General features: G+C 44.3%; 1 protein-coding gene across 2 annotated transcripts; it reads left to right on the forward strand.

Annotated features, from left to right (window-relative positions):
* The first annotated feature begins 814 nt into the window (after positions 1-814).
* Positions 815-8,201, forward strand: ccdc80l2 (coiled-coil domain containing 80 like 2). Of its 2 annotated transcripts, none has more exons than XM_080018443.1 (12): positions 815-1,543; positions 2,147-2,235; positions 2,485-2,658; positions 2,996-3,147; positions 3,444-3,731; positions 3,834-4,077; positions 4,514-4,670; positions 4,843-4,979; positions 5,174-5,319; positions 6,335-6,438; positions 6,657-6,737; positions 7,394-8,201. In XM_080018443.1, exons 1-12 carry the CDS (start codon positions 1,261-1,263, stop codon positions 7,723-7,725), a joined length of 2,187 nt encoding a protein of 728 aa, XP_079874569.1. In that variant the 5' UTR covers positions 815-1,260; the 3' UTR covers positions 7,726-8,201. The 2 variants fall into 2 exon arrangements, with proteins under 2 accessions (XP_079874569.1, XP_079874570.1); XM_080018444.1 differs by having other exon boundaries at positions 4,849-4,979.
* Positions 8,202-12,393: the final 4,192 nt, after the last annotated feature.

Consider the following 12,393-nt stretch of genomic DNA (forward strand, 5'->3'; position numbering starts at 1 on the left):
AAGATTTTTGCTCAGGAAAAAAAAGTACTTTTTGACACCATGACACTGTGTACAAAGATTTTTTATTTTTTTTGATCGTTGGTGTCCAGAGTTCACACTCATTTTCGACATCAAGCGCTAACCTCACGTCGGATTGACGGCTTTGAACAGCGTGGAGGACTTTCTGCGCTGTTGTGTCTTCCCAGCGACTGTAACCCCTGCACAACAGGTGGCATCTGGACCGCGTCTAAACCTGGCTCACCTCTTATCTCCTCACACACACACGCACACGCACACACACACACACACACACACACACACACACACACACACACACACACGCACACAAACACATACACTTTCACTATCCGAGAGTGAAACAAGCCAGTGCTACACTATACGATACTTAATAACAGATGTTAAAATCAGATCTACATGTGCATACAAATTGTGCATGCATGTAAAGACATACAAGGCAAGAGGTTGTGTGTGTGTGTGTGTGTGTGTGTGTGTGTATGTGTGTATGTGTGCCTGTATCCGTGATAAATAATGAACTCCACAAGGAACATCTGCGGGACACAGCAGAGCGCCACACACACACCAACACATGGGGAGTGAGAGAGAGAGGGAGAGGGAGAGGGCGAGGGAGAGGGAGAGAGGGAGAAGGAGGGAGAGGGAGAGGGAGAGGGGGAGGGATAGAGAGAGGAAGAGAGAGGGAGAGCGATAGAGAGAGAGAGAGAGAGAGAGGGAGATGGAGAGGGAGAGGGATCCTTCAGCCAGAAAACCCTTTGAAGTCAACCAAAATTCCAGGAGTTTCCTGTTAAAGAGGCCGGGTCGTAACGTGAACTAGGAGCACGGGAGGACTCTGCAGGATTTAGTGTCCAGACTCTCCAGTCTCTTGTCGTCTGCTCGCCGGTCAAACACCGCCGTGCGCAGATGCTGCCGACCTCTTCCCCCTGCGGCGTGCACCGCGCTTCGATCGTCCAGAGGCGCTGCGATCTGGGCTGAGACGGCTTCCCACAGAAGTATTCTAAAGCCGCTCCATAAATTGCTTCTTTCATCTATAGGAAGGGATCGACGGTGCGCCTTGGGGTTCACAGGACGTCGGACTACCGGTGCAACCCACAACCTGTGGCCTGTACGCTGCAAGTGCAAGCTCACCGTATTGATGATATGCTGCACCGATGCCTGTAGCCGGAGACGCATCTCACGTCGGCGGAGCATGTCAGTTTTGACTTGACTTGAAGCAGCGAACCTATCCACCCGTCGGATCAACCGAGGATGTTCATTTTCGACAAAAGCCTCTTCTCCCTGCTGGTGCCCCTCGTTCTGTGGAGGCTCGGCTGCAGCCATGGGGCCGCGGCCCGGCCAGGGGCTGCCGCCTGGGGCCCGGCCAAAGATCACTTGGACCCCAACACAAGGGACTGGGGAGACTACTCTGACCTCCAGGGACTGGGGCACGGGCTGGGCTTGGACCGGGACGGGGGACCGGACCAAGACAAGGAGGGAGGAGACCCATCGTCCAGTCTGGCTCCAGAGCTGGACTTCCTGGCGAACTTTGCGGGTAAGAATTTTTCTAGTCGGTCACATTCTGCGAATTTGTGGATTCGGTTTATCCCCAACAGCTGTAGTATATGGGTTAATCTCTCATGCGCAACAATACTCCGGCTAAGGAGACAGGTCGGCCCTGTGGCCTCCAGATGTTATCCAGATGTGATCTACCACGCAGCTGCACCTGTCAAGACATTGAGCCGCCTTTTAAACTGACCCCTGAAGGATTTATTAATGGGATTAGTTCAAGTAATCCAGACGCCGCATGCCCTTCACAAACAGTATTTCGGAGTAATTTCAGACTTTCATCTTTGGTAATCATCTGCAGCCATGAGCTTGGGTTCCAGTGAGTGACACGCGTTTTTATCATAAAGCAAATCAAAAAATGAATGAATTGTTATAATTTCTCATCACATGACACAAGGATTTCTCATGTGAGTTTATAAACTCTACGCATAACATTATAATGTCATTCAACAGACATTAGTCAGTGTGTCAGACTGACTATACAGAAACATTGCCAGTGACATGCTGTATAATCTTTAATATATCGAAATATATTGATAACTGGAATGGATGTTTTGAATGCCTTCACACCAGCGTTGCCCTCTGCTAGGTAAGAAGCGACTGTGGGTCATAACAGCCCCCTCCCACAACGACCACTACCTCCGCATGATGGAGAAGCAGCTGGAAGACATGGAACAGGTAAAAAGCAGATGAGGTCCATAAAAATCCAACGGAAACTGCCGCACAATATCATTTTTAATCAACAAGGTGGACGGTAGCACTCAATTAACTTAAGAATAGGAGAAAGTGAGCATGACATTACTTCATTAAACCACCGTTTATTTGGCCATGTCCGGGTAATTCAACTGTGAGTGTTTCCTTCCACCTTGTTTCTTTCTTTCTTTCTTTATTTCTCTCTCGCTTTCTTTCTTTCTTGCTTCCCCCCAGGAAGGGCTGAACTGTCGTCTGGCGGAAAGGGACACATTCATCGTCATCATCATCCAGAACGCCATGATGGAAGGCCGCATCCAGAAGACGACTTTGCAGGGAGACGCCACGGTCGAAAGCCTGGATCCTGACACGGTTTCCAAGCTGCTGCACCACCTGGAGCTTACCAACCAGGTGACTAAGCGCCTCTAGCAGTCTGATTATTTATTGTTCTAACAGTAAATACTGCATTTTTCAATAATAAACAGAGAAAAGTTTTTGTATCCAGGAAGTTTGTGAAGCAATAAAAATGTGTTTATATTGGACACGTTTGTATTGGTTTTATGCCTTTTACTGTGGAAATACAGTAAAAATATTAATATTTTAATTTAGAACATATCAATCTAACTTTTAACCGTAATTATGTAATGAAATAACTTATCTACAGTATGAACGGTTTAATGTATGACTTGTTACATGGGCTTTGTGTGACACCGCATCGTGTCTTATCTTGTACATCTTCTTCTTTTAGGAGCAGGTGTTTTCCATGCTGGTTCTAAAGAAGAACCTGCGGGTCAGTGAGCGCTTTCCATACCCGGTGCGAGTTGAAGCAATACTGGAACTTATTGACCAGTTCCCCATGAGGAAGCTGGAGAAGATGACCCGAAAAGGCAGCAATTTGAGGTATTTTTCTAACCCGCCTGGGGCACTGTTGGCGCCGCGCTCCGGTGGGTTATCTCCCGATTAGGGTCCTTTCTGTGTGGAGTTTGCATGTTCACCCCGTGCTCACACGGGGTTTCCTCCTTGTAACATCAGTAAGTACCCCCACCAAAAACATGCAGAACATCGTCGTCTGACCAGCGATGGACACTTGTAATTGGTAAATAAAGATTATTTTTGTGTGCATTGACTGGAGAGATATCAACATGAAGTATGTCAGTGTTTTTACACGTGATTTGCATCACATTTTATTCCATCAGGTGTAAGGTCACCAAGAAGAGGGTTGTGGTGAAAAAGATGAAGAGGAAGATGGTCCTCGGCGCTCAGCGGCGGGGGAACATCACTGCCGTGGCGGCGGTGCAGAGGAGGCCGGTGCCGGACCGAAAGGAAGCCGTGAGGAGCAAGATCCGGGACATCCTGAGCGGCCGGTCCCGCTTCGTCATCCGCAAGGTCCCCCCTGCGGGGAGGAAGGAGTCGAGCGGCGGCGGCGGTGGAGTGCGGGAGGAGCAGGAGAAGCCCGGGGCGAGCAAGCCGAATGAAGCGAGCAGGTGCGTCGCGCCCTCTGTTCAGAGAGGCTTCAAAACGCTAACCGTCGCTCTCGCTTTCGCATCAAGTTCCACTTCCCTCTTTTCGTTTGCAACCCATCGCAGATTCGAGCTCGCGGGGGAAGCGGGAAAGACGAGGCACGGGGACGAGGGCCACGAGGGCCGAGCGGAAGAGCAGAAGAAGAACGCGGACCAGCAGAACAAGAACGGAGCCAAGAAAAAAGGAAAAGCGAAAAAGGGGAAGAAGGGGAAAGGGAGGGGGAAGAAGTCCAACAGAGAAGCCAGCGAAAAGGATAAAACGGCCTTGAACGAGTTTTTGGAGGCCTTGAGAGGAAAAAGGAGACTGATGGTGAGAGTTGAGGAACTGTGACTACTATACTATTTAAAAAAAAAAGAATGTATTTTTTTAACTTGTGTTATTATTTTGGAGGCTGCACCACAAATGATACGAGTGACATTATATTCATATTTCACGTATAAGATTGCAGCTAAATAAGAATCGTTCTTACTGTTCTTTAAAAACAGACATTACTGGTCAAAGTCCAGATATTCCACATTACATTATGAAACAGTTTCATGTGAATTTGAGTTTCAGATACTTTATTATAACATAAGACATGGCGGGAGGTTAAGATGGGTTATTTAGAAGAATACATTTTATTTTTATAGCACTTTTCCCATTGCTCAAAGACCCTTTTAACACCAAAATTACATCGAATTGAACGAACACATCAAGCACGAGAGACTTTTATTTGAAGTTGGATGAATCCGTGTCCGTGCGACAGGTGATCTCATCTCCCAGCAGCGACGCCACGCTGTACGTCCAGCTGAAAGGAGACAACCAGCAGCGGTACTGCGACTTGGCGCTCAGAAAGGTCACCTCGGCGACGATCCTGGGCAAAGGCCGCAGCGCCACGCTCACCCTGCAGCATCACCACCTCGGTACGGACAGGAAGTGTGTGTACGTCACTTTAAAAGAGAGCATTCAGCCACGGGTCCACTGATTTAACATCAATTGCATTCCAGTTGTTTTATCCGGGGCGGGTGTACCACCCGTTTATTTATACAGTATATGTATATGTACTGTGTATTCATTGGTCTTTGTGTACGGCAGACACAGAGTCTCCATTCAGTGACCTCCCGGAGCAGTTCTCAGACCCGGACCTGATCTCGCTGCTGAGAGCGGAGCTGGAGCTGTCCTCCTCAGACCTCTTCTCCATGACAGTCACAGACTATGACATCAAGGCCAATGTAAGACAATATGAGATCAAAAATATAAGTGAAATTAAAGTGAAATGCATGTACACATCTAGAAATAGTTAACAGGGAGATAGATAGATAGATAGATAGATAGATAGATAGATAGATAGATAGATAGATAGATAGATAGATAGATAGATAGATAGATAGATGATTGTCTCTAATTGAACTTGTCTCTTCTCCAGAGGGTGTTCGAGGCTCCTCCGTCAGCGTCTGCGTTGTTAGACTTCATTGATAACTTTCCCTCTCGGAGGCTGGAAAAAGAAAAAGAGAGGAAGAGTTCTCCAGTCTGCTCCAAAAACCAGCCTGGGACGGATAATCCATTACAAAGGTAGAGTAAACAGTACATTAAAATTGACAGTTACCTGGAAGTATATAGAGATAAACATAGATATCACTGTGCACAGGAACAATGTTCTAGAAGGTGTTATTTAAAGATACAGTACGTGTGATTATTTGTTTTGATAAAATCCAAACATTGTTTTAGTAATTGTTGTCGTCAAACTTTAATTTATTCTGACCAGATGAGGAAAATACATTTATCTTGTAATTATCTTGATTTACTTATTTGACATTTCTTACTTAATTAGATATTGCCTGAATCCGGCTGTTAAAGAAAAATTTGAGTTGTTATCAATACAACAAATATGACAGTGACTACATCACAACACATAACAGAACTCGCCTCTTAGACCTGGCCAAAAGAGTTGTGCAAAATGGTATATAAATAAAATAGAAACCATTTTGAACTGGTGTAGATCCAGATTCAAACTGCGGCAGCTCTGCCTGCCACACCTCGGCCGAGCGGCTTTTTCAGGGCCCTCTGACACCGAGACACAGGCGATGGTGTTGAAACACCGGTTTATTGAAGGGAGTGGCAAGATGGAGCAAGCCCAGAACAGATGCAAACAATTCATGACAAGGGCTCCCTTGTCCCTTGGGATGGGTGATTTAACCTGTGCTTGCTGATTGCTCTGATGAGCAACAGGCGTACAGCCTCAACAATCCCGGGCCGAATTACCTGGACCGGTGTGGCTGCTTAAATCACGCCACTCCCACACCACATAAATATTAAAATTTAAAATCATCAGGAGCCAAATTCATATAATGATGTGTATTTGATTTTCGATCGTCTTTTACAAACCTTTTAATAAAACCTACTCTACACGAGCTACATTACCACATTAAAAGTCTCCAGTCTATTATTTTGATCACAATAGCATTATTTTCTTATATCTGTGTGTGTGTGTGTGTGTGTGTGTGTGTGTGTGTGTGTGTGTGTGTGTGTGTGTGTGTGTGTGTGTGTGTGCGTGCGTGCGTGTGTGCGTGCGTGTGTATGTGTGAAGGTTCATGTCGAAGAGGAGGCTGCTGCTCATCTCCACTCCAACAGAAGACGACTACTCCTTCCAGCAGCAACTCTCTGCTCTGACGGGACAGGAGTGTCACATGGGTCGGTAACAGCGCCATGCAGTGATGCACTGGGCTTTGCGGTGTACTATACCTTTAATCATGGGTATAAGTTAGTATAATTTCTATGAGGTATGGGCATTTTGAAGAACCTCTATAAATCGAACATAGCTAATACAGCGCATTATATTTAACAATGTATATTTTAAATGTTATCTCTTTTTTTTTAAGGATATGTGTTATATGTCTATTATTTTTCAGGCATACGCCATTTTGCCTTATTGAAGATGACCGGAGTCGGAGCCAAAGCCAAAGGAACTGTCGAGCTGTTTCCCCTGAATGGTGAGTGGCTGTAGATCCGTGCATGCTGCACACTGGCATATGTTCATGCATGCTGGCCGTTTAAATGAATGGATTCCCAGCATTTGAGCATATGTTGACATTGGCGCTATTTAAATTGTTCTCTCCGTGTTTTACCATGGTTGTAGTGCTTGAGTGTAGTGCTTAGCCAGCAAAATGAATAATAGTTCAAGTTAATCATTATTTGATTTACAAGACTTTGGCACCATTAGAGAATGCACAAGAATGACCGCTTTGAGCGCAGTCTCCCCTTATTTCTCCTTTGCCATGATCCACCGTTATTATAACATCCATATTTGTGATGAAGATGCAATTGGTACGAGATGCAAGGCAGCATCAATGGTGTAATTGTTAAATGTACCTGAGAGGAAAATTGTGAAAACATCACAAAACCACCACAACAACAACAACAACATCAACAGAAAACATACACAATGAAAACAAGGACAAAAACAACACGAGCCACCAAGGATTTGATGCTTATTTGGCCAAAACCTGTGTTAAATATTGACTACCTGACATTGTGTTATACAACAGGGAAACGCGGACGGTCTTCTACAATGAGAGTGAAACAGAACAACCACGTTATTTTGTGTGTGATTATTTTCAAATTGTTCTAATCATAACGGTGATAAAAGGGAGGAGCCAGAGCCAGGTGGAGCCCTTGTCCATGGACGCGGTGAACAGCCTGAGGGAGGAGCTGAAGATCAGCAGGGACTACTTCAGCATGCTGGTGGTGGGCAAGGACGGGGACGTCAAGGCCTGGTTCCCGTCGCCCATGTGGTCCATGGACAACATCTACGACCTGGTGGACTCCCTGGAGCTGCGCGTCCAGGAGGCCAAGCTGCAGAGGAGCCTCACCATCCACTGCCCCGAAGACCGAGGCGGAGGCGCCGGGGAGGGGGGTTACCACGGTTATGGTGAAGACCACGCGGAGGAGCATTACCTGTACCACCGCAGAGAGGACTGAAAAGGAGCGAGGAGGGGTGGAAGAGTGAGGTGACAAGTGAGGAAAAGATAAAAAAATAGGCAAGATAAAAAAATCTAAAAAGAATCATGGACTCTGGCATAACAAGCTTTAAACACAATTTCTGGGCATTCATTTAAAAAAAAAAAAAGATGATGCATGGTGGGATCAATTGGATAGGGCTAGGATGTAAACATTTAAAAATTATATTTTGTGTTATGCAGGCAATAACTCAATAAGAAAATCATAAAAACAAAACAAAGACATATACACGTTTTTAACTTAAATAGAGCATGCTTTTTTTGTTGATGTTCGCTGATCACAAAATGTCACAAAAAAGTTTCCAACGACGTGACAAGCAGACGGACAGGTTGTGTTTCTGCTTCTGTGGTTTACAATCAAACAGCTCCGACTGTATGAGCACAGTTTCCACAGCTTTTGTGTCTGTTACAGCATGTGAACAATAAATGCTATTTTCTTTATCCACACGTTCAACCTCCTTTTTCCTTCTCCGTAAGTTACTCCACCCACAAGGCATCAGAGCCCGAGCGGACGACATTCTTCTCCCCGAATGGCGCTAGCGATCAAAACGTCAAAGATGTCCTCAGAAATATGTGTGTAATACAAATATAGAAAGATGGACGCATGGAAGGACATACCGACTGATTGGCAGGAGAGTGAACAAATAAGTAGACAGACAGACAGACAGACAGACAGACAGACAGACAGACACCCCAGTAAATGGATGACGCAGACAGACCGATGGTCAGACAAAACAGAGCAAAACAGGCCGATGGAATCGCAAACGTTGATGATATTTAAATATGCAACGTGTCGCCAGCAATAACAGCATTAAGGAGCCAAGGGAGATACAAGAATAGCTATAATAAATAAAACTCACCGTTTTGTTAAAGTCTGTGCGTGTGTGTGTGTGTGTGTGTGTGTGTGCGTGCGTGCGTACGTGTGTGTGCGCGTGCGTGTGTGTGTGTTCATATGCTGTATAAAGTTGTCATCCTGGGAGTCAATGTGTTTTGCCATTGTGTGAATTATTCAGAAGGTTGGTGTGAGTTTGCCGATAAATTATCAGGCGAGCCTCACTATGGTACTGTAAGACATATTTTTAAATGTTTTCTTTATTTTTTTTAAATAAAATATATTTTCATGGACGCAGTGTTTTCTCCGTTGTGATCGTTAGACAATGTGTGACTTCTGGTTATCAGACGGATCAATAGGGAGAACTATAATTCACAAGTCCCCAAGTTCGATTTTGTTCATGATAAATAACAACATATAGTATACAGTAAATACTAATGTCCCTCTGCATTTTGTTTTGGACATATGTTTTTTTTACAGATGTGCATCTGCACATTCATTAAGGGGAGTAAAACAGAACAAGTGTATTGTCCATAGAACGAGCCTTTAGAAGTATAACAAGTATAATCTTTATTGATAAATGAGTTAAGAAGACAAAAAAACTAAAACTGCGTCCGAGTGCCGTACGATTAGTCATGATACTGACTTTTTGTTTGTTGAGCTTGACAACTTAGACACCGGCGTTATAAAGAGCACACTATGTAAACACATATATACTTGACTGACATGTTTATTTTTCTACTTGATTCATCGTCGTCCGTTGTCCTTGGTACAGGAGACGGTGGCTCCTGGTCAGGGGTCCATCCATGTGCTGGACAGATCACCCAGAAGCCGTTGGGCCCTGCTTCTCATGGTCGGCGTGTGAATACGTCAGGAGGGCGCGGGTGGAAGCAAAGCGGAACGCAGAAAAAAAGAAAAGCGGTCACAGAGAAGACACGTGTCTCGTTAAAGAGAAGGGGAGGGGGAACTGCTGCACTAACTCTATCCTGTGGACATTGTTTTCGATAAACGGACGTGGTTTCACAGTGGTTTTGCTCACATTTGTTTGAAATATGTTTTTATATATTTAAGCGCGGAGAGTCACTAGAAGTACTTATCTACACCAGCGCCCTCCCCTGCACGCTTTGTGCAGATTTCTACCAATAGATGGGGCTGAGACACACTGACAATCTGTAATGTCAGTTTGAAAATAGTCATATATATTCAGTTCACAGCTCAAAAAAACTCTTTAAGAAACGCATGGTACCTGTCTAGGTACCACCAGTTAACTCGAAGGGTCTCATGCCGTAGCTTTTCTTATCTGTACAATATCCCTGGGAGTTTGCAAGGTAATGAGAACACTATGCTTTCTGCACAACAATGCAAATGAACTGAGTCTGTATCTCTGAAGGTCGTTGTATATGTGTGTATTTTTGTATGTGAATTTCTCTTCATTTCTGCACGAAGATAAAAGAAGAGGTGGATGCTAGAGAACAAGAGAAATGTTCCCAAAAAACGACTCTGGTAAAAGTGAAAGTCACTCATTGGAATACTACTTGAGTAAAATTCTTAAAGTAGCTGATTTTAAATGTACTATCAAAAGCAAAAGTAAATGCTTTTTTTTTTTTGCTCTCATTTTATCCTTGTTGCCAAAATGTCTGTACTTTTCGTTGAGCATGAGAGGCAGTTCACCCGGTGAGACGCATCTTAAACTCTGACACAAGGCAACATTCCTTGTAAATATAAGATAATATAAGACAAGCTAAAGATACTTTATTAATCCCCAAAGGGAAATTCCAGTGTTGCAGCAGCAATGACATACAAGGTGGCAAAACACACATGGCCTCCGTCAGTCCTAGGTGCAGGTGCGGGTGGGGCCGCATCACCGCTGGAGGAGGCCGCCGCTGTGGTCTCTGCTCTCCGACGGGCTGCTCTAGTTGTGGTCCTGTGGTGCTAAACTTAACACGGGCAGGGTTGCCAGGTGTCAGTGACAAACCCATCTGCCCCCATCCCAACCCTGCGTACCCAACCCCCCCCCCCCCCCCCCCCCCCCCCCATGCTTCGACCCTTTAAAAGTATTCCAATTCCACAGGAAAACCACGCACCCGGCAACTCTGAACACGGTGTTGAGGGTGTTCGTTTACACTTACACTCTCAAATTAACTTTGTGATAACTGGCTGTCACGAGACTGAGATCTTTTTTTTTATTATTTTTTTTTTAATAAAATATTGCATCATATTTCATCAATGGAAACTTTTGATGAATGTTTTGAATCGATGTATGTGACAAATAATCTCTTGAACTTGAACTTTTTTGAACTTGAGTCTCTTGACAATTCATAAATATGAAGAGAAGTTTGTGAAGTATAAATAATTAATATAATACAACTGCACCTTGAATGGCAAAAAAATATGACTCCGACAAAACATTAAAAATCAACGCGAAACCCCGAAAAAAAACAAACAACCAAAGCGACGCTAATGACTAAAAACACAAATGCATGTTTGAAAGGGTAAAGCGGTTATTGAAGCTTGCAAACAATTGCATCAGTTTGTTTTTTTTTGGCTTAACTACAACGACCTGAAGGTTCTCCGGTCACATTCTGTGTTTTTTATTCAACTCTAAATCCTTTTCGGAGTGCACCATCGCAAAAATTATTATGATTCCCCCCCCCAAAAAAATAAATCAATCAAAAATCTGATCACTTGCCCTGGGCCCAAAAGCTTCTGGGAGATCTGCCCAACATCAATGTCTCCCAGTTTTTCTCCGCTTTTAATTGGTAGTGAGTAACAGAGTTGTTCAGGGGAAACGTATCGAAGTAAAAGTAGAAGACGACAGAAATATAATATCCGGAGTAAAGTACAGCGTGAAATGCTCTGTCCACAGACAGGTTCAAGGAGGGAGACAAAGTCTTCCTGGCAGTGAGGCGCCGACGCAGTTTTTATTATTGAGCAACCAACAAAAAGGCTCGCTGGCCAAACGTGAACATGACTTATAAATCAGATTGTTCAATGCGCGACACTGTCGGCAGGCTCTTGGATCCTGCGCCACGCCCTCCTCGCTGCAAGACCAACAACACATAAGAAGACTCTTCAAGCCAAACATGTTTTTCAAGGTTTTTTTTTTCCTGAAAATGCCACTCAGATTATGCATTCAAGCCATTCTAACATGCCTCTAAATCTATCATGTTCCCGAAGCTCTGTTTCGGTGGGAGCAGCCACCCTCCCGAGGCCCCTGCCTCTGTGAGCCAATGGGGTTTGAGCACAAGTTGCGGGTTCTGTGAGCCAACGGGGTTTGAGCTTCACTTCCGGGTTCCGTTGCATCAAGTCCACAAACTCTCACTGACCTAAGCCGTCCGACAAAATGTGTTTCCGAACAATTTTGAGGCAAGAAACATCCAATCCGGTCGCTGCATCTTCACTCATATTAGATCTATGGCCTCATTGAAAGGTTTGTTCCGACATTCGTAATGCACTGCACGGGACAGGCACGCGGGGGATTTATTTTTATTTTTCATGTTAACGTCGGGAAAAAAAATAAAAAATAAAATCAATAAAATCAATACATCTATAATAAAAAAAAAAAAACATTTTCTTTCATTGGCTGTGTTTGGAGAAACGTACAGTGGATCGTGCACCTATGCACCTGTGTCCTATCGATCACAGTCTATCTACCGCATACTTTTTTTGGTTGTTTTTTAGAAAGAAACGCACCTGAGAATAATTTTTTAAATACTCATGTTTACCTCGTTTGCACTTTCTTCACCGACAGTTGGTATAAATTCCTCTTTCTTTGAAAAGATTTGTGCTGGCAGGTCT

Source organism: Zeus faber (assembly GCF_960531495.2).
Source record: "Zeus faber genome assembly, chromosome: 17".
Lineage (NCBI taxonomy): Eukaryota > Metazoa > Chordata > Actinopteri > Zeiformes > Zeidae > Zeus > Zeus faber.